General features: G+C 50.8%; 2 protein-coding genes and 1 long non-coding RNA gene across 10 annotated transcripts in view; 1 reads left to right on the forward strand and 2 right to left on the reverse strand.

The window, feature by feature from the left end:
* The window catches only part of EIF2D (eukaryotic translation initiation factor 2D), a 28,093-nt gene extending 25,551 nt beyond the window's left edge, over positions 1 to 2,542 (reverse strand). The window contains exons 1-3 of one of the 6 annotated variants that reach the window (XR_011381387.1): positions 2,289 to 2,533; positions 1,332 to 1,522; positions 248 to 331 (exon numbers count right to left, since the gene is read on the reverse strand). Coding sequence is in view for 3 of the 6 variants with exons in the window: in XM_002717549.5 (XP_002717595.1) it covers positions 248 to 331; positions 1,332 to 1,522; positions 2,289 to 2,344 (331 nt within the window). In the remaining 3 variants the exon portion in view is untranslated. Of the gene's footprint in view, positions 1 to 247; positions 332 to 1,331; positions 1,523 to 2,288 lie in introns of those variants that run through there. The other 5 variants (XR_011381388.1, XM_051821272.2, XM_002717549.5 and 2 more) reach the window with 5 other exon arrangements.
* Positions 2,543 to 10,695: 8,153 nt separating this feature from the next.
* Positions 10,696 to 11,902, reverse strand: LOC127483525 (uncharacterized). Its single transcript, XR_007909890.2, has 2 exons — positions 11,456 to 11,902; positions 10,696 to 11,152 (listed from the first exon to the last, which is right to left on the reverse strand). It is a non-coding gene; the product is annotated as an uncharacterized lncRNA (long non-coding RNA).
* A 4-nt stretch (positions 11,903 to 11,906) lies between these two features.
* Positions 11,907 to 23,957, forward strand: DYRK3 (dual specificity tyrosine phosphorylation regulated kinase 3). 3 transcript variants are annotated; one of them, XM_070054947.1, is made up of 3 exons: positions 11,907 to 12,043; positions 14,949 to 15,060; positions 22,154 to 23,957. In XM_070054947.1, the coding sequence occupies exons 2-3, from the start codon at positions 14,977 to 14,979 to the stop codon at positions 23,726 to 23,728; spliced, it is 1,659 nt and encodes a 552-aa protein (XP_069911048.1). In that variant the 5' UTR covers positions 11,907 to 12,043; positions 14,949 to 14,976; the 3' UTR covers positions 23,729 to 23,957. The 3 variants fall into 3 exon arrangements, with proteins under 3 accessions (XP_069911048.1, XP_002717594.1, XP_008266723.1); XM_002717548.5 differs by lacking the exon at positions 11,907 to 12,043 and adding an exon at positions 12,382 to 12,657; XM_008268501.4 differs by lacking the exon at positions 11,907 to 12,043 and adding an exon at positions 12,681 to 12,884.

Raw genomic sequence — 23,957 nt, forward strand, 5'->3', positions numbered from 1 at the left:
CTGGCTGGTTTAACGCACAGCAAATGGCCACTCACAGAGTTCTAGCACAACACTTGTCTTCTTTGAGCCTCACAACAGGTCCGGGAGGCTGAGAGGGCCCACAGAACCAGCCATGTGAGAGGTGTAACACAGACATAGGGAAACTCTACCTTTCAACCATCCGAACCCATAAAATGGGGACATCGATTAAATTGGTTGCCCTCCCTAAGTAGGTTACAGCCAATCTGAATACAGGAAATTCTCTTACCTGCTCCCCCCACCAGTTTTTCCAGTACCAGAGGCCATGTTGTGAAGGTCGGTAGGAGATCGGGATGGGACCACAGCATGTACACTACACAAACAAACCAGAAATCACTTAACCACCGAACACTCAATCTCCTAGGGACCTGGCAAAGCCTGACACGACGGTCACTGTAATTAGAACAGAAAAGAAACTGAACTCAAAGCCAGAGAGAAGTTGTGAGGGGACACCCAAGAGGTTTCATTCCTGAGAAAGGCAGAGACCTAAGAAACTGGGTGTCACTTGAGTTTGGGAGGCACCCATCGTCCACCTGGAATGCAACAGCAGGAAACGGCCACGTGGATACAAGTGGGCACAGACAGCCCACGAGGCTTCCACTTATGACCTCAGAAGTCACTGAAGAGCAGGGAGCCAGCCTGCAAACTTCTCCATGTACCGCTTCTATTTCTTCTGTTTGCAGAGTGAACAGCAGTAAGACGCTTAGCTCAGAAAGGGTCCACGTTTGTCTTCAAGAATCGCAGGGAAGTGGGGGTGGGGAAGAAGGCATCGCCTAAGGAGACTGCATTGCACAGCTGCAGCAAACATCAGAGAAAAGTCAGCAGCCGTGGAAGAGAGGAGAGGCGTCCCTGCCAGTCAGAGCCTCAGACTCCTTGTGAGCCACCCCGAGTGAAGTTTATCACTAAGATCACTATGTAGCGCACTTCTAGCACAGTAGCTCTTGTCAGTAGCATGAATGTCCTACTAAGGACGGTTTTGAAAAGCAAAATGCCCTGAAATCACGTCACTTTGAAGACCTCAGCCCTACCCCTACTGAACCCACTCTAAGCTCCTCAGCCATCGCTCCCTCATCTCAGAACTTCCCTTTGCAACCAGCTGGTCTGGATCAGCCCCCTCCGCCTCCCTCCTACAGCAGCTCTGGTTGTGAAAGACCCCATTTCTAGGAAGGCCAGGCCAAAAAGACCCTGAGGGATGGTAGCGGGAGATTTTTGTGCTCATTGGTCACCCATGAGGCAGGTTAAGGGAAGAGAGAAAGAGAGGCAGCGGTTACACGAGGACTATAGTCATGGCCCTCTCCATCCCATTGCCATACCTGTCGGATACAGATTTTTCTCCAGTTCAAATAGGATGGGGTTACCACCACTCACGTACACAGTCACTGCATCCCCTCTGTGGGCATACAGCTTCACAGTGTTGAGCTCCTCCTTGCCGGGGACTAACTCAGAGACCTGATCTGTGCCCAGGGTGGGAAAAGCAGCCGCCACGTCAGCCCGGAGCTTCCTCCTGCAGAAAGCACATAGAGAACTCAGGGCTCACTATAAAACCGCGTCTGATTCAACAGCCTGTTCTCTTTCTCATCCAGCGCTCTGCAATTTCCCCAGGTTCCTGGCGCCCGTCTTTCTCTTTATGGCTGGGAAAACTGAAGCCTAAATGAACAACCCAAATTAGCCTGCTACAGAAAATACGGCCCTGCTCTCCTGATTCCATGCCTGGCCCTCAGACCCGCCCCTCTCTGGGCAAGTCTGTCAGCTTACGATGAAACAGGCTACACCACAGCACCAACAATGCCAACTGCAGGACGCCGGCTGGCAAACGCGGTGTCTGTACTGGCGATGCTGTGTGACCGGCTACAGTCCTCCGCGCCGCCGCCACCTGCCTCCCCTGCAGGAAGGAACCACTCAACACTTTTCTTCCCGTACTTTGAGCTCCCAGGGCGCCTCCCCCGACCCAGTCTGAACTCTCCCAAGGAGCTCTAACTTCTTCGGAGGGCAGGGACCCTGTATTACTGCCTTTTCCGCATCCTCGCAAGTTCCGACTGAAACAAACCTTCTTTAAACTAAACTCCCTAAAAGACCCCCCCAAACCGGCCTGGCAGATAAGGCAGGCCCCCTTACTTTCCTCACCCTCAAAATGTGCCTCCCCGGACTGTTCCCCTCGGCCTCCGCCGCGGGTCGGCGGGCCCGGCCAGAGACGGCCGTGGGGCTGCGGCCAGCAGGGCCGAGGAGTCCAGGGGGCCTCGTGGGCACAACAGACGCGGTCCCTCCCTCACCTGTCCGACCCCTTGATGGCCGTGTTGGACTTGACCCGAAAGGCCTTGGCAAACATGTCTGCTGGGGTGGCCGGGGGAAAGCAAGGAGCGCACAGAAGCCAGAGGCTGTCAGGAACGCGAGCGCGCTACGATGCCCCGGCCCGCGGCCCTGGAGGCAGCCATGCTGGGCCCGGCCGCGAAAGAGGCCCGGCAGGAAACCCGGGCAGCGCAGATCCGCGGCCGTCGCCGCTGCGGAGGCCGCGGCCGCCCCCAGTGGCCAGGCCGGGAACTGAAGAGGGCGGGGCCGAGTGGAGCGGCTCCCGGGGCGTCCCCGCCCCGACCAGGCCGAGCCTCCCTCCGCCGGGTCTGCGCCTGCGCGAGTTTGTGGGCCCGGAGGCGCTGCCGTGGGCGCTGTGTGTCTCAAGGCGGGTGCATTCGTTTCTTTTTTCTTTTTTTTATTTCCCACTGGATCTGTACTCGGTAGTGCGTTGAGTAGACGCTCTGCCAGCTCTCTTTCCATTCAATTTTGCTTAAATTCCGGAAAAATTAATTGCACTCACGTTTTATTAAACTTTCAGGCCTCTTGAATGCATTTCTTTCTTAAAAAAAAAAAAAGATTTGTTTTATTTATTTGAAAGAGTTACAGAGAGAGGTAGAGACAGAGAGAGTGGTCTTCCATCCGCTGGTTCACTCCCCAGATGGCCGCAACGGCAGGAGCTGCACTTATCCAAAGCTAGGAGCCTCTTCCGGGTCCCCCACGTGGGTACAGGGGCCCAAGGACTTGGGTCATCTTCTACTGCTTTCCCAGGCCATAGCAGAGAGCTGGATAGGAAGAGGAGCAGCTGGGACTAGAACCAGCACCCACATGGAATGCCAGCTCTTCAAGCCAGGGCTTTAACCCCACTGTGCCACAGCGCCAGCCCCTGGATGCATTTCTTAAAGGCTTCTATTTAAGATCTTTAATGTTGTGGGGCTGGCTCTCTGGCATAGTGGGTGAAGCCGCGGCCTGCAGTGCTGGCATCCCATGCGGGCAACGGTTTGGGTCTCGGCTGCTCCCCTTCCAACTCAGCTCCCTGCTGATGTGCCTGGGAAGGCAGTAGAAGATGGCCCAAGTCTTTGGGCCCCTGCACCCACGTGGGATACCCGGAGGAGGCTCCTGGCTCCTGGCTTCCGACAGGCCCAGCTCTGGCTGTTGCTGTCATTTGGAGAGTGAATCAGCAGATGCAGGACTTCTCTCTCTCTCTCTCTCTCTCTCTCTCTCTCTGCCTCTGCATCTCTGTACCTCTGCCTTTCAAATAAATTTTTTAAAAAATTTTAAAAGGATGTTTATGGTGTAAGTCTCTAGCTTACACCATATAATATATTCAGCTATTATATCTGCTCCCTGATTTTAATTTACACTAGGGCACTAATAGTGACATGAAATCCACTTTTTAAAAAAAAATATATTTATCTATTTATTTATTTTGAAAGAGTTACAGAAAAGAGGAAGACAGAGAGCGAGCTTCCATTTGCTGGTTGAGCCCCTAGATGGCCACAACAGCCAGTGCTGGGCCAGGCTGCAGCCAGGAGCCAGGAGCTTCATCTGGGTCTCCCATGTGGGTGCAGGGGCCCAAGCACTTGGGCTATCTTTCTGTGCTTTCCCAGGCCATAGCAGGGGCTGGATTGGAAGCTGAGCAGCCGGAACATGAACTGGCCCCATACAGGATTCCAGCATTGCAGGTAGCAGCATCGCCCTCTGCACCACACCAAGGGATCCACTCTCATCCCAGGCTTGTCCTCAGACTGGCACACCACAGAAAGAGATCATTTCCTAAGAAGGGAGCAAACACTGAAACACCTGAGGGCCTGACCCCTCCCAACTTTAACTGTGTGAGCTAAAGCGTCAGTGTTGTGGCTTAGCAGGTTGAGCGGCTGCCTGTGCCACTGGCATCCCACCCCACATCAGAGGGCCAGTTCCAGTCCTGGGGAGTCCCGGCTGCTCCACTCACCATCTAGCTCCCTGCTAAAGCACCTGGGAAAGCAATGGAAGATGACCCAAATACTTGGGTCCCTGCTACCCATGTGGGAGACCCAGATGGTATTCCCAGCTCCTGGCTTCCACCTAGCCCAGCCTTGGCTGTGTGGACAGTTGGGGAGTGAACCAGTGGATGGGAGATTTCACTTTCTCGCTCTCTCTATCTGTATCTCTATCTCTTTCTGCCTTTCAAATAAATGAATAAATCTTTAAAAAAAGAAAAGAAAGCTTCAAAGCGGAGTGTCCAGGCACCGATAGAAAATCCTAAATGCTTGACTCAAGGTCGGTTGCACAAAGGAGATTTCCACCTTGACTGCCCAAAGATGCAGCTGTCCAGTGTCTGCCCACACCTGCTGTGGCCTTGTTGCCAGCCTGCTTCCTCCTGAACTCCAAACCCCCAGTCACAGGTGAATGTCAGAGTTGCTCAGTGGACAATGCCACCTAGGACACATGCATCCCATCCTGGCTCTGCTCCCAATTCCAGCTTCCTGGGAGGCAGCAGGTGATGGCTCAGATAGCTGGGGCCACATGGGAGATCCAGACTGAGTTTCCCACTCCTGATTTTGGCCTTGCACAGTCCCAGCTGTTGCAGGCATTTGAGGAGTGACCCAGTTGATGAGAGATCTTTCTCTTGCATGTACCTGCTCTCTCTTTCTCTGCCATTCAAATAAATAAGTAATAAATAAATTTCATTTAATTAAAAAATAAGCTATCAAACCATGAAAAGGCAGGAGAATCCTTGAATGCAAATTACTAAGTGAAAGAAGTCAATCCAAAAAGGATCATGCCCATAATACCAAAGTGAGAGTTCTACCTGGATATAGCAAAAAGAAGAATGATTGCCAGAGTTGGTGGGCAGGGCCGTGGCAAAGCACAGAGGACTTGTAGGGTGGTGAAGTTAATCTGTATGACACTGTAAGGGTTGCTGCACTCTATCATCCTAGATTTGTCCAACACCCACAGGATGTACACCCCCTAATGAGCCTTTACAGACTCTGGTAAACTATGGACTTCTGGTGTCAATGTAGGCTCACTGAGTCTAATGTGCAAAGAAAGAAAGTTTGATACAAAACCTGAAAACTTAGAAGACCAAGATGTTTGAAGGGCAAGGGAAAGGAAGTGGCTCTAATTGTAAAACCTGTGCCCGTGACCCTGTGGCTTTTTATGAATGAGAAGGTCTCCTCGAACACACGATGCACAAGGGGAAGAGAGGAAGTGAAGGGCTACCCATCAGGCTGGAGCATTTCTAAACAAAATGAGAAGGGCGGGTGCGAAGAAGGCGGAGTTCCGCCAGGCCCAGCACAGCCCTCCTACCTTGTCTGGTCTTCCAGGCTGAGAAGGGGGCCTGCTGGGACCAGGCACCCAGTCAGAATAGCTGCACCCTGGCTGTCCACCTTGCATGCTCTGGGAGCTCCAAGGTGCCTCTGGCACTGAGAAGACATTGTTTGTAACTATGAAGCCTTCTTGGCCTTCCCTGGGACTTCCTGAACATTCTGCTATGCTTAAAAAAAAAAAAAAAACAAAAAAAAAAAAACACCTTTCTTCTTCCCTAAACTTATACTCCCAAAAGCTTCTGAAAAATATCTAGAGGATCCTAGGTAAGTCACATGGGAGCCCCTGAACATGGGCAATTGGACAGAGTCTTAGAGTGGATCAGAAGTGAGCCTTCCACTTCTCAGAAAGATAGTTCTTTCTTTATCTGGGAGGTGAGCATGTTCCCCACAACCTGTGGTTGGAGACTTCCAGAACCCACTGGTGTCTGGGGAAACTCTACCAAGGAGGGAAGATGCCCTGGGAGAGGTTCACAGTGGCTGAGCTGTAAGCCCCAGGAGCTGGAGGGGAGAAGGGAAAGGGGAAGGCAGAATGATGAGGTTGGAGGCCCTGCAGATGGACCTGGGCTCCTTGGGGAGCCCTAGACAGGAAGACTGGCAGGGACTGGGCAGTGGCTGGACTAGCAGCCCAAGGATGGAGTCAGGATGCCTCCTAAAGTCCAAAGTTAGAAATTCAAGTGCTAAAGGAATATGTTTTTGTATTTTTTTTTTTAAATTTGAGAGTGAGAGACAAAGAATGCCTGTGCTCCCTCATCCACTGGTTTACTCCCCAAATGCCCACGATTGTCAGAACTAGGTCGGGCAGAAGCCAGGAGCCAAGAACTCCATCCAGATCTCCCACGTGGGTGGCAGGGACCCAAAGACCTGAGCCATCATCTACTGACACTCAGGGCATCATTAGCAGGAAGCTGGAACCAGCAGTGGAGCCAGGACTTGAATCCAGGCTCCACTTGAATTTGGTGTAACCATTATACCAAATGCCCACCCCAGTTTTGTGGCTACATGGGAGCAGTGAATTTCTGCAGAAAGAATTCAACTGGCACCCACACTGATGGCAGGACTGAAGTCAAACACTGAGCTTGGGTCTAAAACATGTTAACAGCGTGGCTTTTAACTTCCAGACCATCCCTCAAAGGAAGAGGAGGCCCTGTGGCCATCCCCCAACCATGCCCCTCTCAGCACGAAGCAGCCAGCGAGGTCATTGCCCTTTACCACTAGGGTCCATTCTTCTGAGGGGGGAGATGTGAGGAGTCAGACGAGCTAATAGGCAGTTAGGTAAGATCCCTGCTGGAATGAGAGAGAGAGTCCTTGTAAGAGTGCACCAAGTGCTTGCCTCTTCCCACAGGCTGCCTTTAGCAACACCTAGTTTTTTTGTTTGTTTTAATATTTATTTATTTATTTGAAAGTCAGAGTTACACACACAGAAAGAGAGAGAGAGAGAGATGTCTTCCATCCACTAGTTCACTCCCCAGTTGGCCACAAGGACCGGAGCTGTGCCAATCTGAAGCCAGGAGCCAGGAGCTTCTTCCAGGTCTCCCACACAGGTGCAGGGGCCCAAGGACTTGGGCCATCTTCTACTGCTTTCCCAGGCCACAGCAGAGAGCTGAATTGGATGCGGAGCAGCCAGCTTTTGAACCAGCGTCCATATGCTGGTGATTCAGGCCAGGGTTTAACCTGCTGCACCACAGCCTTGGCCCAACACTTAGTTTTATTATGAGAATAGGCTAGATGGCTAGAGAGATTGCCAATTCCAGCCCTCTAATGGGTTTTTACCCCTGCCCCTGATTGCTTGTTCTTCCAGATCTCTGAATGGTTATTATTCCAGTCCTCTGAGTGGTTGTTAACTGTTATTCTGCTCCTCCCCTGGTTAAATCTAGATTTTGTGGAAAAAAAAAAAAAAGCCACTATCCATAGGATTCTGGGCAACTGCTTCACTCCCCAAATGGCTGCGACGGCTGGAGCTGGGTCCATCCAAACCCAGGAGTCAGGAGCTTCTTCTGGGTCTCCCACATGGGTGCAGGCCCCTGCCGCCCATGGGAGAAACTCAGGTGGAGTTCTGGGCTCTTGGCTTCAGCCTGGTCCAGCCCTGGCTATTGTGGGCATTTTTGGGAGTAAATCAGAGAATGGAAGATCTCTTTTTGTCACTCTCTCCCTGTCCCTCTGCCTTTCAAATGAATAAATATTTAATTAAAATGAAAGGATTTAGTGTGGCCCAACCACCGGTGTCAGCCCCACCCCCACCCTAATGGGATTCGCTGTTCCTATTTCCCTGCCCGCCCTCCGGCAAAGTTTTAAAAGGACCTGTTCCTGAACACGTGGCTCTCTCTTCTCCCCTGCTGGCTCTCTTTCTCGGCTGGCTGGCTCCTCTGTCTTGGCTCCTCTTGCTTCTCTCTCCTGCTCTCTCTCTCTTTTCTCCTCGCTAGCTCCTCTCCTCTCTCTCTCTTACACTCTCCTCTCTCTTTTTCTTTCTTTGCCCCTTCATCTGCTGAGTTTTCCCCGATAAACCCTTTCCCTTACTCCAGTGTCTGGTGTGTTTGGTGGCAGCCTTACATTGGTGCCGAAACCCAAGACCTTACATTTTGCAAATGAGATTATATGCACTTAAGGAAGGAGAACAAAGTTTCTTGGGATTACTTCTCCAAGGTTAAATTTCAAGTCCAATTCAAGGCATTACAGGTGAAGATTTTATTCCCTCAGACTGGACTGCCACATCTAATGAAAAATACAAGATGCCTAATTAAATTTCAGATAACCAATGCATAGATTTTTTTTTAGTCTATCACAAATATTGCATGAAATGTACTTATAGTGAAAGCTACTCACTATTGACCTGAACTTCAAATTCCCCTGCTGAGTGGCCTCTCCCACTTGTCTGGCAGTTGGTGTTGGCTAAAGGCTCTAGCTCAGACGTGTCCACATGGGGGCAGCATTCATGCTACAGAGAACAGTGGCCTTGGCTCATACCACACAGCCCCAGGATCCCCAGCTTTAACAAATCGCCACACTACCACGTAGTGCCTTGACACACAAACTCAGTTATCTTACAGTCCTGAAAGCGAGCAGCCCTAGAGTCATGGGCGGGCAGGCCGTGTTCCTGCTCCCTGGCCTTCCCAGCTTCCCCAGGTGGCCTGCACTCTGTGACCGGGGGCCCCTTCTCCAGATGAGCATTAGCAATAGCCTTTGCAACTCTCTCTCTCTCTGGCCTCTGCTTCCATCTCCACATTTCCTTTTCTGGCACCTTCTAAGGACTCTGGTGATTACACTGAGCTCACCGGCGCATCCAGGAAAATCTCATCTCAAAATCCTTAATTTATCACATTTGCAAAGGCCATTTATGCCCAGTAAGGTGACACAGATTCTGGGATTAGGATGTGGACATCTTTGGGGGACTATTACCCTGTTGACCATGTTTCAGAATCTTAAATTACGAGGAATTGTAAGTCACAGAATTCTCTAAGACTCCCGTGGTTTTGTCTGGGCTGTCCTGCTGGGATCAGAGAATCCAGGCAGTACACAGACAGGCAAACACTGGGTCTGAAAACCAATCAGACAGGGTTTGAATTCCTGATCCTCACTTTCTAGCCCACGGCCTCGGGTAAGTTATTCGTCTCTGGGGCTGTGTATGATGCCTGCCCACAGGACCATGTGGAGTTTCAGATGAGCACATCCATATAAAAGCATTTCAGATGCTACTTGGAACACACAGATACCTAAAAAATGGTGACGCTTAGAAATGATCCTGGCTAGGCTTTCAGAGTTCAGAAAAGTAAATGCTTGTCAAACATTTTGAAAGGAATTATATACTTCTATAGTTTTAACGATTTGTGACTATTTTAAAATTCATAGAAGTAAAGCTGAACATCTTTTGATTATGGTGTATGGACCTTGCCCATTTTCCTGTTGGACTATGTTATGTTTACTTTTTATTTGTTGAACTCTTCAGTGGAGCCAATAAGCCTCTGACTTAAAGTAAATTAAAAATATGCTACCTCAAAAATAACAAATATTTTTAAAATTTCAGTTTCATATGGCCCACCAGGGGCGGTGGGTAGTACTCTGTCATGTCAACTCAAGAAAAACTACAAAAAGAGATGGCAGAAATTTGGGGAAGAAAAAAATGTTACTTGGTTTGGATTAAGAGACAAACTTTGAGGCTGGCGCTGTTGCGTAACAGGTAAAGCTGCCACCTGCAGTGCCGGCATCCCATATGGGCGCCAGTTCAAGTCCCAGCTGTTTCACTTCCAATCCAGCTCTCTGCTACGATCTGAGAAAGCAGTAGATGGCCCAAGTCCTTGGGGCCCTGCACCCATATGGGAGACCCGGAAGAAGCGCCTGGCTTCAGATTGGCACAGCTCCAACTGGTTCAGCCAATTGGGGAGTGAACCAGTGGATGGAAGACCTCTCTCTCTCTTTCTCCCTCTCTCTCTCTCTCTCTCTCTCTGCTTCTCCTTCTCTCTGTGTGTAACTGACTTTCAAATAAATGAATAAATCTTTTAAAAAAGAGAGAGAGAGAGAGAGAGAAAGAGAGAGAGAGAGAGAGAGAGCAAACTTCGGGATCTAAGAGACACAGAAACAGATATGTACACTACCAGAAGCAGTAGTGCTAGAAGAATGATTTTTACAACTTCTCTTGAAATAATTTGTAAAAATGCATTATAGGGGCTGCTGTGGTGGTGCTGGGTTAAGCCACTCTGCAACTCCAGCGCCCCATATCAGAGCACCTGTTCGAGTGCCTACTGCTTGGCTGACAATCCAGCTTTCTGCTAGTGCACCTGCGAAGGCATCGGCAGGTGATCCAAGCACGTTGGCCCCTGCCACCCAAGTGAGAGACCTAGAAAGAGTTCCTGACTCCTGGCTTGGGCTGGTCCCCAGACCATTGCAGCCATTTGGAGAGTCAATCAGCAGATGAATCTCTCTCTCTCTTCCTGCCTGTCACTCTGCCTTTCAAATAAAGAAATCTTTAAAATAATTTTTTAAACTTAAAAATGCATCCAACTTTGTGATGCATTATAGGATAATATGCATTATGGTAAATTTTGCTGTAAAGAAATTAATAGCAAAGAACCGATTTCAAGCTTCATCCATCAATAGCTATTTTATTCCAAGGTGACTATGACCACAGGAATAATTGCTGACTCTGTGCATTTGAACCGGTCACAGTCACATTCTGAATACTCCAGTGGTTTTTGAAATTGCTTGAATAATTACATTTTGTTGTTGATTTGTGACAGGTTCTTTGTGTTAGGGGTCTGTTAGAACTGGCCTCAGGGGCTGGAGGGCTCCAGGGAGCGCATGGGGGCTCTTGCTAGATCCGTTACTGGACTTTAACCCAGCAACAGGGGCTGGGAAAGTCCTCGGGTCAGCAGGTCAGAGGTTCGTGGAGCTCTCCTCCCTGCCTTGACCGTGGGAACAGTGGGTGAGAGACAAAGGAGGCCTCTGTGTCTTCCAGCTTCCGGGCAGGAGAGGGAGAGCGCTGCTTCACCTTGGCGCTGGGCGCAGTCCTCCCAGAGCAGCCGTCCAGAGTGAGGTCAGCAAACCTGTGCGGGCAAGTCCACCGCACCGCTCAGGGCAGTGCAGCGGGCCCAGGCGTCCGCGTACCCAGCCGAGGGATTACTTAATAGAAGGTTGCAACCTCAGAGCTCCAGGGCCCGCACAACAATCTCTAAACTTTGCGTTGCCATGTTCTTCAAACAAAACCTTCAAAAGAGCGCAAACGCAAATCCCCACGAAGCAGGTTTGCTCTGGTGGCACAGAGTAAGGGGTGGGGAAGGCAGAGAGGAAAACTCATTCATACAACTGGAAAATCTCCAAAAACTGTCACGAAAGCCAGCCTCACGTACACCTGTGTCCCAGAACGAGGCCACGCTGACCCCCAAGGATAGAGTTCCCCGCGTGGACAGGTTCTCGATTTACAAGGTAGGCGGCTCTGGGTCCTCAGGGGGCGCCTTCACTTGCGGGACGGAAAAGCCGAGGTCCGGGAGCCCGCACCGCGCCCACCGCGGCCCGCGTCCCCGCATTCTGAGAACGCGGGGCTCGCTCCGGGCCGCCTGCGCCTCGCGGGTCAGACAATCGGCGGGGAAGCCACGCTCGGGGAAGCGCCGCGCGCCCCCTGCGTCCTAACCCCCTTCACGTTGGTGTTAGGAGATAGCTTTTACTTCTCACGCAAGGCCAACATCATCATCATCATCATCAATAATAACCGCACACACGCTGAGGAAAAAGAGCCTTCCGGAGGGTCTGGCTCGGGAGTGGGCGGGCTGCGCTCGCGAAAGGTCAGGTTCTGGCTCTGCCGGCAGACGACCCTGAGGGGCACGGCTCCGCGGGCTGAAAAATGGCTCTCGGGGGCCGCCGCCCGTTGTGCTGAGGATCGACCACAGCGCCAGCCAACGGGTTTCTGTAATTGCTTTCCCCCGCCGCGAGGAGGCCAGGTTTGAGAACAGGGAGCAACGTGCCACGGAAGGGACCGGAGGCTGTGAGGGGCGGGCCGCACTTCTGGGGCTCATCGTGGTTTTCACTAACGTCTCGTCCGAGACTTCCTCCGCCGCCCCCGCGAAGCCGGCAGCTCTGGCCGAAGCTGCTTCGCCTCCGGAGCTCCCGGGCTCGTGCGCGCGCGGCCCGGGACACCGGCGCAGGGCGGGTGCAGGGCGAGGGCAGGGCGAGGGCAGGGCGGGCCGACTCCGCCCCGCCCCCGTGCGTCAGCGCGTCGCTGCGCAGAGGCGTTTCCCGGGGCGTGCCGCGGTTGCTAGGCGACCAGGCCGCGCCCCCTCCCGCCCCGAGCTGGGTCTCTCCGCCCGCGTTCCGAGCAGTCGCGAGGGAGGGCACGCGGAGCTGCAGTGGCTGGCTGAGTCCCCAGGGAAGCGTCGCGCCCCCGGAGGCAGCTGTCCCGGCGGCGGCGCAGGTGGACTGGGCCCGCCGAACCCTCCAACCGCCGCCCCTCCCCCCGGGGCAGGGTCCCGAGAGCGCGGATGGGAGGCACGGCTCGCGGGCCCGGCCGGAAGGATGCGGGGCCGTGCGGGGCCGGGCTCCCGCCCCAGCAGCGGAGGTAACGGCGCCGCGGGGTAACGGGCTGAGAGGCGCCCGAGGGAGCGGCTGGGGGGCGGGGACGGCCTGCGCCGGGATGGAGCGAGCCCCCGGCAGGGCGACGGAGGGAGAGGGGCTGGGGAAGAGGGGCTGACTCCCGCCCCGGGACCGGCCCCAGCTCCCGGGAGCGGGGAGGGGGCTCGAGCGGAGCCCCGGTTCTTTCGGGAGCCCTGCGGGCGCGGGCGCATGGTAAGGGGCATTGAGAGCCTGGGACTTTTTGTGGAGCTCCTGGGGGAGCCGGGGAAGAAGCCCTGTTGCTCGGAGCGCAGGGCCGCCCTCGGGGTTCCGCGGAGCGGGTGCGGCCCGCCTGGGCTTTGCGGGTGAGGGTTCGCGGGCGCAGGTTGCGGGGTTTGCGCCCCAGTGGAGAGGAGGGGCCCGCCGCAGACTTCCTGTGGTTGAATCTCACGTTGCGGGCGAGTCCTGGTGGTCTGTGTTTTCGAGCGCTCGGGGCCAGAGGGGTGGGCACGGCTCGGATACTTAGTTTCTGGAGGTGACGCTGTGCCCTGCTAAAGATACAAATAAAGCGATCAGAATGCGAGCACGTTTTTAAAAAGAGAACATTCCAAAAATCTGCCTCGTTTTTTTTTTTTTATCCTTTGTATTCTCATAACATCAACAAGAAAACTCTAGAACTGATTTTACTAAGCAGTTTTTAAAGGCCACTAAACCACGCTAGGATATTTAAAAAGCCATTGTAAAATTCTTCGTCTGTTGCACGGTACTTGGTGATAGGGTGAAGCGCTGGTTTGTGTAACCTGCAAACCCCTGTTTCTGGTAGCTGATGAAATACATAATTCAAGACCATCTTGCAGATTAAATAAATCCTGGTGGGGCACTGTGTTAAAGAACAGAGAACTGATCCTTATTCATTTAACATTTTGGCTCCACCACCACCAGGAAATGAAGTGGGAACAGAAGGCACACTCAGTACATTTTGCAATTTAGAGCATCCCTTTAGAGTTTCCTGTCGAATTCACTGTATTTTTCTTTTTTTTTTTATTTTTTTATTTTTTTTATTATTTTTGACAGGCAGAGTGGACAGTGAGAGAGAGAGACAGAGAGAGAAAGGTCTTCCTTTGCCGTTGGTTCACCCTCCAATGGCCGCCGCTGCAGCCGGCGCACCGCGCTGATCCGATGGCAGGAGCCAGGATCCAGGTGCTTTTCCTGGTCTCCCATGGGGTGCAGGGCCCAAGCACCTGGGCCATCCTCCACTGCACTCCCTGGCCATAGCAGAGAGCTGGCCTGGAAGAGGGGCAACCGGGACAGAATCCGGCGCCCCAACCGGGACTAGAACCCGGTGTGCCGGCGCCGCAAGGTGGAGGATTAGCCTATTGAGCCACGGCGCCGGCCGAATTCACTGTATTTTTCTTCAAGTTAGGCAGATGTACCTAACATAAGTAGTTAAACCAGTCATAAATAAGGAGAAGACAGCCCTAAAAAGGCCTTTTATGTTGTGGCTGTAAGACCCAAGTCTGCAGACTGGCATTGTGCAGGCTCAGAGAACGGGCACAGCCCCGTGGCAGAGCTGGGAGTGGCATCCGCGTCTCTGACTTGGAAGAAGCCATGACCCCTTGTCACCTTTTTCTCGTCTGGTTTTTAGTCTTCAGATTTGAATGCCTTCATTTTCAAGTAGGAAATTAAATGAGATCCTGTTGGGAGCCCCTGTTTTTTAGACAACATTCAGAAAGTAAGACTTATTCTGGTTTAAAGTACAAACTTAGCGATGCTATCCTTTCTTTAACAAATTGAAGGAAGGGTCTGGCCTTGTGGCAAAGCCTGTTAAGCTGCTGCCTGCGGCACCCGCATCCCGTATGGGTGCTGGTTTGTGTCCAGTCCGGCTCCCTGCTAATGCACCTGGGAAAGCAGCAGAAGGCAGACCAAGTATTTGGGCCCCTACCACCCAAATGGGAGAGCTGGATGAGGCTCCTGGCTCCAACCCAACCCAGCCCTGTCTGTTGCAACATTTGGGAAGTGAACAAGCAGATGGAAGACCTCTGTGTCTCTCCTCTCTCTGTAATTCTAGCTTTCAAATAAATAAATGATTTTTTTTAAATAGGAAGAAAAAAGTTGGATTTCTTGTATTCCTTTCACATAAGCCAGTTGTTTGTGTTCAAAATAGAGACATTTACCTCTGCTCATTGCTTTTCATAGCAGATAGGAAGCAGTTAAGACATAGGGTGTTTTGGAAATACAAATTTATATTGTTTGATTGCTGACAGGGTTTTTGTGTGTGTGTGTGATCTTCTCCACTAGATTGGGGGATGGTGTCTATGATACCTTTATGATGATCGATGAAACCAAATGCCCACCGTGTTCAAATGTCCTGTGCCATCCTGCTGACCCACCCCTGCCCAGAAGACTGAACGTGAGTACCGGGTCGTCCTTTGCCCTCCAGTTGTCTCAGAAAGCAGGAAGCATTACGTAGCACTGATGGTTCGGTTGTGGATCCCTGGCACCGAAACTGCTTTTGGTTTGTCTGTTTCCTTTTGATTTCTCCTGACTGTGGAATAACAATGACCGTGGCCCAAGTTGAGCCAGTTTGGAGCTCACCTTTTCCTTTGATTTTTCACTGGGGCAAATGTGTGGCATTAGGAAAGAAAGTGGGATGTGACATTCACATAGGTAAGGTTTTTTTTCCTAGAGGATGTCATACACAGGGTATTACAAAGCCTCCTTTTAGTAAAGACAAGGAACAGCAGAAATCCCCCAGAATTCATAGATCTACAGATTTTTTTCTCCTGCAAGGCAGAAATAAATTCCCAGCTTATTAGAACGCTAATAAAAAACCATCTTAGGGATCCTAAATAAAACGTGAACGGTACATTTTGGTTTTTGATACATGTCATCATTCTGAGGACTGCAGATACTTGGTGTCCGACTCTGTCTTCCTTAATATGATAAAGTTAATTCACATTCCCTCGGCACTCAGAGAGGAGCGGGCAGCGCAGGGCTGGGACTTATGCCAGGACAAGCAGAAGCCAGCCTGTGACTTCAGAATTCCCTGCATGCGTCATCTAGTGAACAAACTGAATAATCGAATTGACTAAATTGTAATCTTTTTCACATTTCTGTGATTGAGACCTGAACTTGCTTCTGTATGGAAAAGAGTCACCTGTATTGGCCGGCGCCGCGGCTCACTAGGCCAATCCTCCACCTGCGGCGCCGGCACCCCGGTTCTTGTCCCGGTTGCTCCTCTTCTAGTCCAGCTCTCTGCTGTGGCCCGGGAAGGCAGTGGAGGATGGCCCAAGTGCTTGGGCCCTGCACCCCATGGGAGACCAGGAGGAAGCACCTGGCTCCTAGCTTCGGATCAGTGCAGTGCGCCGGCTGTAGCGGCCATTTGGGGAGTGAACCAACGGAAAAAGGAAGACCTTTCTGTCTCTCTCTCACTGTGTAACTCTGCCTGTCAAAAGAAAGAAAAAAAGAAAAGAGTCACCTGTACTTCGCACGATTCTCCCAAGTTCTCATCCGTTTCTGCCATTAGGATCAACCTTTTTACCACTTCAATGCTAATATTACAAAGTGTGGGCTAAAAATACTGGGAGGGCTGGCCACCCTATTTTTAATCTTCTGGAGCGCAGTAGGGTTTCTTTCTATTTCGACCACAAGTTTATTTCTTGAGTATGTAAAAACCTCTGCGGGCTGTGGAACCGCACGCCCCTCGTGTTGACCGTCAGACTTGGTGGACGCTTGGCGCACTCAGCATGGCCCTGTCGGAAACTCAGCTGTGGGCTAATTTAAAGTTCATTTTCACTTTAATTCAGAGCTGGCCAAAGCTGAACATGTTCCAGGAGGCCACCTCAGCTGGATGTTTCAGGATCAAGATGTGTGGTGTTGAGAGTAGTAGGTTGTGCAAGGCACAAGACTTTAGATTCTAACCTAACGGTGCTTTGCAAACTTTCCTGAGAAAGTCTGTGACCTCTAGGTGACGCTTGAAGTTCATTATGCTGGGACTCCCTCCTGAGCCTGTACTGCTGTTTTCACTAAGTCTTTCAGCTTCATTATTTGTTCAAGATGCTGCTTTGTTCTCAATGTAGACAGTAAGTCATCTGCACTTGGACTTGCATTGGGTTAAGTTTTGTGTCGCAGGATTTAGAGTTGGGAGCTGGGGAAAGGGGGGGTTCCATATGTGGATGAGAGGACGTTTCTGCTGAATTTCGCAACAAGATCTTTTATAAGTTAATTTATACAGTGTAGGATTGTGCTTGGAACACCAGGAACCCTCCGAATTAACAGTGTATGCAAAGTATTTTTTTTTTCTTGAAGATTTATTTCTTTAGTTGAAAGTCAGAGAGAGAGAGAGAGGGAAAGACAGTGAGGGAGATCTTCCACCTGTTGGTTCACTCCCCAAGTGGCTGCAATGGCCAGGGCTGAGCCAGACCAAAGCCAGGAGCTCCTTGTCGGTCCCCCATGTGGGTGATAGGGGTTAAGTCTTGGGGCCCTCTTCTGATGCTTTTCTCAAGGCCATTAGCAGGGAACTGAATTGGAGTTGGAGCAGCCGGAACAGGGCCCATATGGGATGCTGGCGTCGCAGGTGGCAGCTTTACCCGCTGCACCACAACACTGGCCTCTGTGAAACATTCTTAAAAAATAAAGCATGGCGCCGGTGCCGCGGCTCACTAGGCTAATCCTCCGCCTTGCGGTGCCGGCACACCGGGTTCTAGTCCCACTCGGGGCGCCGGATTCTGTCCCGGTTGCCCCTCTTCCAGGCCAGCTCTCTGCTGTGGCCCGGGAGTGCAGTGGAGGATGGCCCAAGTCCTTGGGCCCTGCACCCCATGGGAGACCAGGATAAGTACCTGGCTCCTGCCTTCGGATCAGTGTGATGTGCCAGCCACAGCGTGGCGGCCATTGGAGGGTGAACCAACTGCAAAAGGAAGCCCTTTCTCTCTGTCTCTCTCTCACTGTCCACTCTGCCTGTCAAAAAAATAAATAAAAAAATAAAGCATGGCAAGTCTGGAATGATCTGTCTCTAGATATAACTACATGGATAATAAAATATTTGGTGGAGTGGGCCACATACATTCTTGGTTATTGTGATGACAACCCTAGACTGGAAATATATGTCGTTCTATAACATTACATGTACGCTTGAACCTGTATGAACATTGTGGAATCGCCTAGAACAATGGAGGGAAGGTTTATTTATAGCACAGAGGACTTGGTATGTAGTTGGTTGAGTTATTTACAGGAAGGGAAGGACAGATAAGGAGAGAACCCCTCCTTGTGTGGAAAATTTTCTTCCTGGAATTCTCCAGGTCCCGGGTGATTCACACCTTGATCTGTACAGGACCACACCTGCAGCAGTGAGCTCTGCCCTGGGAGCCATGCTGAAAGACAAGCCCAGAGCGCAGCCCGTGCTGAGAATGCCAGCGGCTAGGAGATAGAGAATGTAGCCCGGAAGGGGAGAGGAGCCAGGGGGCAGGGCAGCCCCTGTGCGGGGTCTGAAGGGCTCAGACTTGGATCTGGACACTTCCTGTGCAGCCCCTGAGGGCAGAGCAAGGCTGCATTTGCCAGGAGAGAGATTTTAGCTCCTTTTAACAAAATGCCATGAGCCTGGGCATCCCAAAGGCGTCCTTGCTGTGCTTGTAATTGTCCTCTGGAGACTCAATTGCCACTGTCTATCTGTTCTTACTACTGTGCTGGGCCTGAGACCCTGTCTTTATCACACACAGAAATGAGGGCCCCCACAGCCAGCACAGCCTCACAGGTAGACAGAGCAGGTGGCGCTCCTGGGGACGGATGGCCCTGAACCATGAATACCTTTCCTGCCAGCTTGTCGTCGATGACTGCAGATCCTGAGAGGCTTTCCGTGGGCTGAAGGCACTGGTGTTCTCTGCTCCTTACCCCTGGAGTGGTGGCTGAGTGGGACTCGACTGTGTCGCAGCCTGAGAGTGGGTTTTATGCAGGGCAAGAAGTGGGCGAGGCATTTCCCTGCATGCTAGGGAAGGCCTGGGTGAGGGGGCTGGCTGAGCAGAGACAGATTCCGTGCTGAGTGCTCTCGGGAGACTAGCAACGGGACACCACTGCAGAGTGGAGATAGAAGCCGAAGGGGTGAGTGGAGGAATTTAAACCTTAACATATGGAGAATTTTGCCTAATTGTCACCTGTGGTTTTAAAATATTTTATATGGTTTGTGAGAGTCTTTCACATATACTGTCCATCATAATTTGATTCACACAGCATCCTGCAAATGGGTATCATTATCCACGTTCCACAGATAGAGAAACAGTCTGAGAAGGGTTGAGGCAAGCTGCCCAGGGACCCCAGCTGCTTCAGGAGTATGGCCACTGTATCCCAGAGGCCCTAGCTGGAAATGTTTAGATGCATTAAAGTTAGGCAGTAAGAAGTTCCAGGGACTGACTAAGATGCGTGCGGATGTTCTCTTTTCTATATGTAACTCTAGCTACAAGCAAACAAAATTTTTTCTCTTAGTTCAGCCAGACTTATTCCTGAATACATTGTGATTCCTGAATATGCTTGTTTTGGGGGCCAACACTGTGGCATATTAGGTTAATTCTCTGCCTGCAGCGCTGGCATCCCATATGGGCACCGGTTCTAGTACTGGCTGGTTCACTTCCAATCCAGCTCTCTGCTGTGGCCTGGGAAAGCAGTGGAAGATGGCCCACGTCCTTGGGCCCCTGCACCCACATGGGAGACCTGAAAGAAGCTTCTGGCTTCTGACTTCAGATAGGCTCAGCTCCGGCCGTTGAGGCCATTTGGGGAGCGAACCATCGGATGGCAGACCTTTCTTTCTGTCTTTCACTGTCTGTAACTCTACTTCTCAAATAAATAAATAAATAAAATCTTAAAAAAAATGCTTTTTTTTAAGCACAGTTGCTAAATAGTGAACAAATTCAGGTGATGGATGGAGGAACATACATGCTTCTGTTTCTCCATCTCTAAAACCAGGAGTTATTATTTGACTTAATTATGGATAAACACTGCATTTGCGTGCATTTTAGCAAGGTATTTCAGTCCTGTCTGCAGGCCTATTTATTTTTCTTGACCATCTATGGTACCCTGTTTTGGTGTCAGAGAGACTATACTTGGTCCATGTTCAACCTCTTTAAAATTAAGTGCCGAGCTATAAACTGACTACTTCACTTTTGTTTAAGATCAAATAACTCTCATGACTCAATATTTGATGAATATTTAAATTGATCAAATAGCATAAAAGGAACCAATGGCAGGTACCAACGTGCTACTTTTTTTTTTTTTTTTTTTTTTGACAGATAGAGTTAGACAGTGAGAGAGAGAGACAGAGAGAAAGGTCTTCCTTCCGTTGGTTCACCCCCCAAATGGCCGCTATGGCAGGAACTGCGCTGATCTGAAGCCAGGAGCCAGGTGCTTCCTCCCGGTCTCCCATGCAGGTGCAGGGGCCCAAGCACTTGGGCCATCCTCCACTGCCCTCCTGGGCCACAGCAGAGAGCTGGACTGGAAGAGGAACAGCTGGGACTAGAACCCGGCACCCATATGGGATGCTGGCGCCGTAGGCGGAGGATTAGCCAAGTGAGCCATGGCGCTGGCCCCTGTGCTACTTTTATACCTAGATTAGGGGCTGCCTGAGATATGCCAGCACTTAAATGTTTGCATTCTTTTTTGTTGTTGTTCATGTTTTTGTTTTTTTATTTTGCTCATCTATACATAATATATTCAAATATAATTATTTACTTAAGTTGTGCTTAACTTCTTTTTTAAATTTATCTTTATTTATTTGAAAGAGTTACAGAGCAAGGTAATGACAGAGAGAGGTCTTCCATCTATTGGTTCACTCCCCAGATGGCTCCAAGAACCGGGTCTGGGCCAGGCTGGAGCCAGGAGCCGGGAGCTTCTTCCTGGTCTTCCACGTGGGTGCAGGGGCCCTTAATCTGCTGCTTTCCCAGCCCATAGCAGAGAGCAGGATCGGAAGTGGAGCAGCCGGGATTTGAACCAGTGCCCATATGGGATGTAGGCACTGCAGGCAGTGGCTTTACCTGCTATGGCACAGCACTGGCCCCAACATTTGACTACTTTTTAACATCATATTTTAGAGATAGCTGTAGCTTAGAGCTCCCCCAGAATTCTTTGTCCCTGATACTAGAGCTGCTCTGAAATGATCAGATCAGGGGTACAGATCTTCATGATCCATCAAGAAAAACATATATTCTTCCAAGTACCTCAAACTTTTTCATTAAGAAAACATGTCTTCTTTCTAGCCCCTTAATATGTTCCTTTTTTCCCTTTAAAAGCTTACATGGCCTTAAGGTAGGCAGCATGAAGTTTGGACACACGAGGTAAAACAGGTAATATGGTCAAGCCAACTAATACAGCCGTCATCTCAGTTACCCTTTCTCCCTTGATGTCAGATTTCTCTGGGTGTTTGGTTATGTTTGCTTTTCTTTTCCTCCATTTTATTTCAAAGAATCTGATTTTAGGTCAAAGACTCTTGTTTCAGTCTAGAGGAATAAATAGAACTGTCTTCTTTGAGTTACTGTTCCTCGCAGGGAAAGGTTAAGGCAGGTAGGGGAGAGCTGGGCTCCTTACTGAAGGGACCGCTGCTGGGAAAGGGTTTCGCCGGAAGTGCTGCTCATCAGGGACGATGTGATCACGTGGGATCTAAGAGCCCCTCTGGCGTGGACCTTTCGTGCTCCAGTGACCCGAGTTAGAAGCTGCAGTCACTTAGGTGGTGCATGTTTGATTCCTAGCTGTGGTCAGCATTCAGACCTCCTTAGAGGTTGTGTAAGTGCTAGAACTGGTGCTGAGTTTATGCTGACGGGAAGAGCCCTGATTGGGAATTGGAAGACCTGGGTTCAAATCCTGCCTCTGTCACTTAATGGTACTTTATAGAACACTTCAGTATGCATCGTTTTGATCCTGCTGCACGCCCTTACGGTTTGGGAGGATACCTGAGGTGATTAGTAACAATGTAAGACAATATGCATGTACAGTATATACATGTTATGTAGAAAATCAAGTAGATTTTGCACATATACAAGTAGATATGTAGAAAATCAAGTAGAAAATCAAGTGGCACGGACAAAAACTACAGTGAATATGTGGAGCTAATTAGTATGAACCGGGAGTGGTTCTGTGTGGGAGAGACCGGACTTTTTGGGCCTAGAAAGGTGTGTTGAATTTGAGTGAATGGAGGTGTGTGTGTGTGTGTGTGTGTGAGAGAGAGAGAGAGAGAGAGAGGGAGAGAGGATTGTCAGGACATAGATGTGACTATAAGAAGGAACCAGTTTAGGGGGTGGTAAGACAACTGGAATCTTGAACAAAGCCAGGCACGTAGCGGGTTGGGTGGCCTATTTTAATAGAGACGCTGAGTGTGGAAGAATGTAACACAAGCCTCCTGAGACTCCTGCTTGTCTCATCTCCCTTTTGGGCTGTTTTAATCTTAAAATAAGCATGACTGGACATGCTGTTGAGAGAGGAAGCTCTCATCCTTATCATGTTTTCCTGTTCATTTTTCTCATTCTCAGGTCACCACCGAGCCGTTAGCGAGAGATCAGGCCCAGCACCTTGTGAGCGGTGGCGAGATGAAGGTAGAGCAGCTGTTTCAGGAATTTGGCAACAGGAGATCAGATGCCCTGCAGTCAGATGGCGTTAGCAGCTCCGAGAAGGGCTCTCCCGCCGTCTCCCAGGGCAGAAGTCCCGAGGGCTTGCCTGCCGTGAAGTCCAGCAGCTCGTCCAAGGCGCCCCGAGCGGTGCCTCTGACTCCGGAACAGGCGCTGAAGCAGTACAAATACCACCTCACTGCCTACGAGAAGCTGGAGATCACCAGTTACCCAGAAATATACTTTGTGGGTCCAAATGCCAAAAAGAGACATGGGGTTGTCGGTGGTCCCAACAACGGGGGGTATGATGACGCGGACGGGGCCTACATTCACGTCCCTCGAGACCATCTTGCCTACCGATATGAGGTGCTGAAGATCATCGGCAAGGGGAGTTTCGGGCAGGTAGCCCGGGCCTATGATCACAAACTGCGACAGTACGTGGCGCTGAAAATGGTGCGCAATGAGAAACGCTTCCACCGCCAAGCGGCCGAGGAGATCCGGATCCTGGAACACCTGCGGAAGCAGGACAAGACGGGCAGCATGAACGTGATCCACATGCTGGACAGCTTCACCTTCCGGAACCACGTCTGCATGGCCTTCGAATTGCTGAGCATTGACCTTTATGAGCTGATCAAAAAGAACAAGTTCCAGGGCTTCAGCATCCAGCTGGTGCGCAAGTTTGCCGTGTCCATCTTGCAGTCCCTGGATGCTCTGTACAAAAATAAGATCATTCACTGTGACCTGAAGCCAGAAAACATTCTCCTGAAACACCATGGCTGCAGCGCGACCAAGGTCATCGACTTTGGGTCCAGCTGTTTCGAGTACCAGAAGCACTACACGTACATCCAGTCTCGGTTCTACAGGGCTCCGGAGGTCATCCTGGGAAGCCGCTACAGCACTTCTATTGACATATGGAGTTTCGGCTGCATCCTCGCGGAGCTGCTCACGGGGCAGCCTCTGTTCCCCGGGGAGGACGAAGGGGACCAGTTGGCCTGCATGATGGAGCTGCTGGGGATGCCACCCCCCAAACTCCTGGAGCAATCCAAACGTGCCAAGTACTTCATTAACTCCAAGGGCCTGCCTCGCTACTGCTCCGTGGCTACTCAGGCAGACGGGAGGGTTATGCTCGTCGGGGGCCGCTCACGTCGGGGTAAGAAGCGAGGGCCTCCAGGCAGCAAAGACTGGGGGACGGCGCTGAAGGGGTGTGACGACTACTTGTTTATAGAGTTTCTGAAGCGGTGTCTTCACTGGGACCCTTCTGCCCGCCTGACCCCCGCGCAAGCCTTGAGACACCCTTGGATTAGCAAGTCTGTGCCCAGGCCTGTCACCCTAGAGAAGGTGTCAGGGAAACGGGTCGTTAATCCTGCAAATGCTTTCCAGGGACTGGGTTCCAAGCTGCCTCCGGTTGTTGGAATAGCCAGTAAGCTTAAAGCTAACTTAATGTCGGAAACCAACGGCAGTATACCCCTGTGCAGTGTACTGCCGAAGCTGATTAGCTAATGGACCGTGTGCGTCCAGAGATGCATATGTGTGTATTTTTAATTACCTTGCAAACCTGCAAGTGGGAAAAAGCGCAAGCCCGTGGTGGATATGTTTTTGTTCGACTAGACTACTTTTTATAACAAGGGCAAAACATTTTTATATGACTGAAAGAATCTTCAAGGGCTAATCACCTAACCAGCTTGTGCTGGACCCCTGGAATGTACAATAAATGGCTTTGAATCGGTCA

This window comes from Oryctolagus cuniculus, chromosome 13, assembly GCF_964237555.1.
Source record: "Oryctolagus cuniculus chromosome 13, mOryCun1.1, whole genome shotgun sequence".
Classification (NCBI taxonomy): Eukaryota; Metazoa; Chordata; class Mammalia; order Lagomorpha; family Leporidae; genus Oryctolagus; species Oryctolagus cuniculus.

Coding starts and splice junctions, on each gene's coding strand:
- DYRK3 (XM_002717548.5), top strand. CDS start 12,581: ATGGGAGGCACGGCTCGCGGGCCCGGCCGGAAGGATGCGGGGCCGTGC. Junction 12,658..14,948: donor CTCCCGCCCCAGCAGCGGAG/GTAACGGCGCCG, acceptor CTTCTCCACTAG/ATTGGGGGATGGTGTCTATG. Junction 15,061..22,153: donor CCCTGCCCAGAAGACTGAAC/GTGAGTACCGGG, acceptor TCTCATTCTCAG/GTCACCACCGAGCCGTTAGC.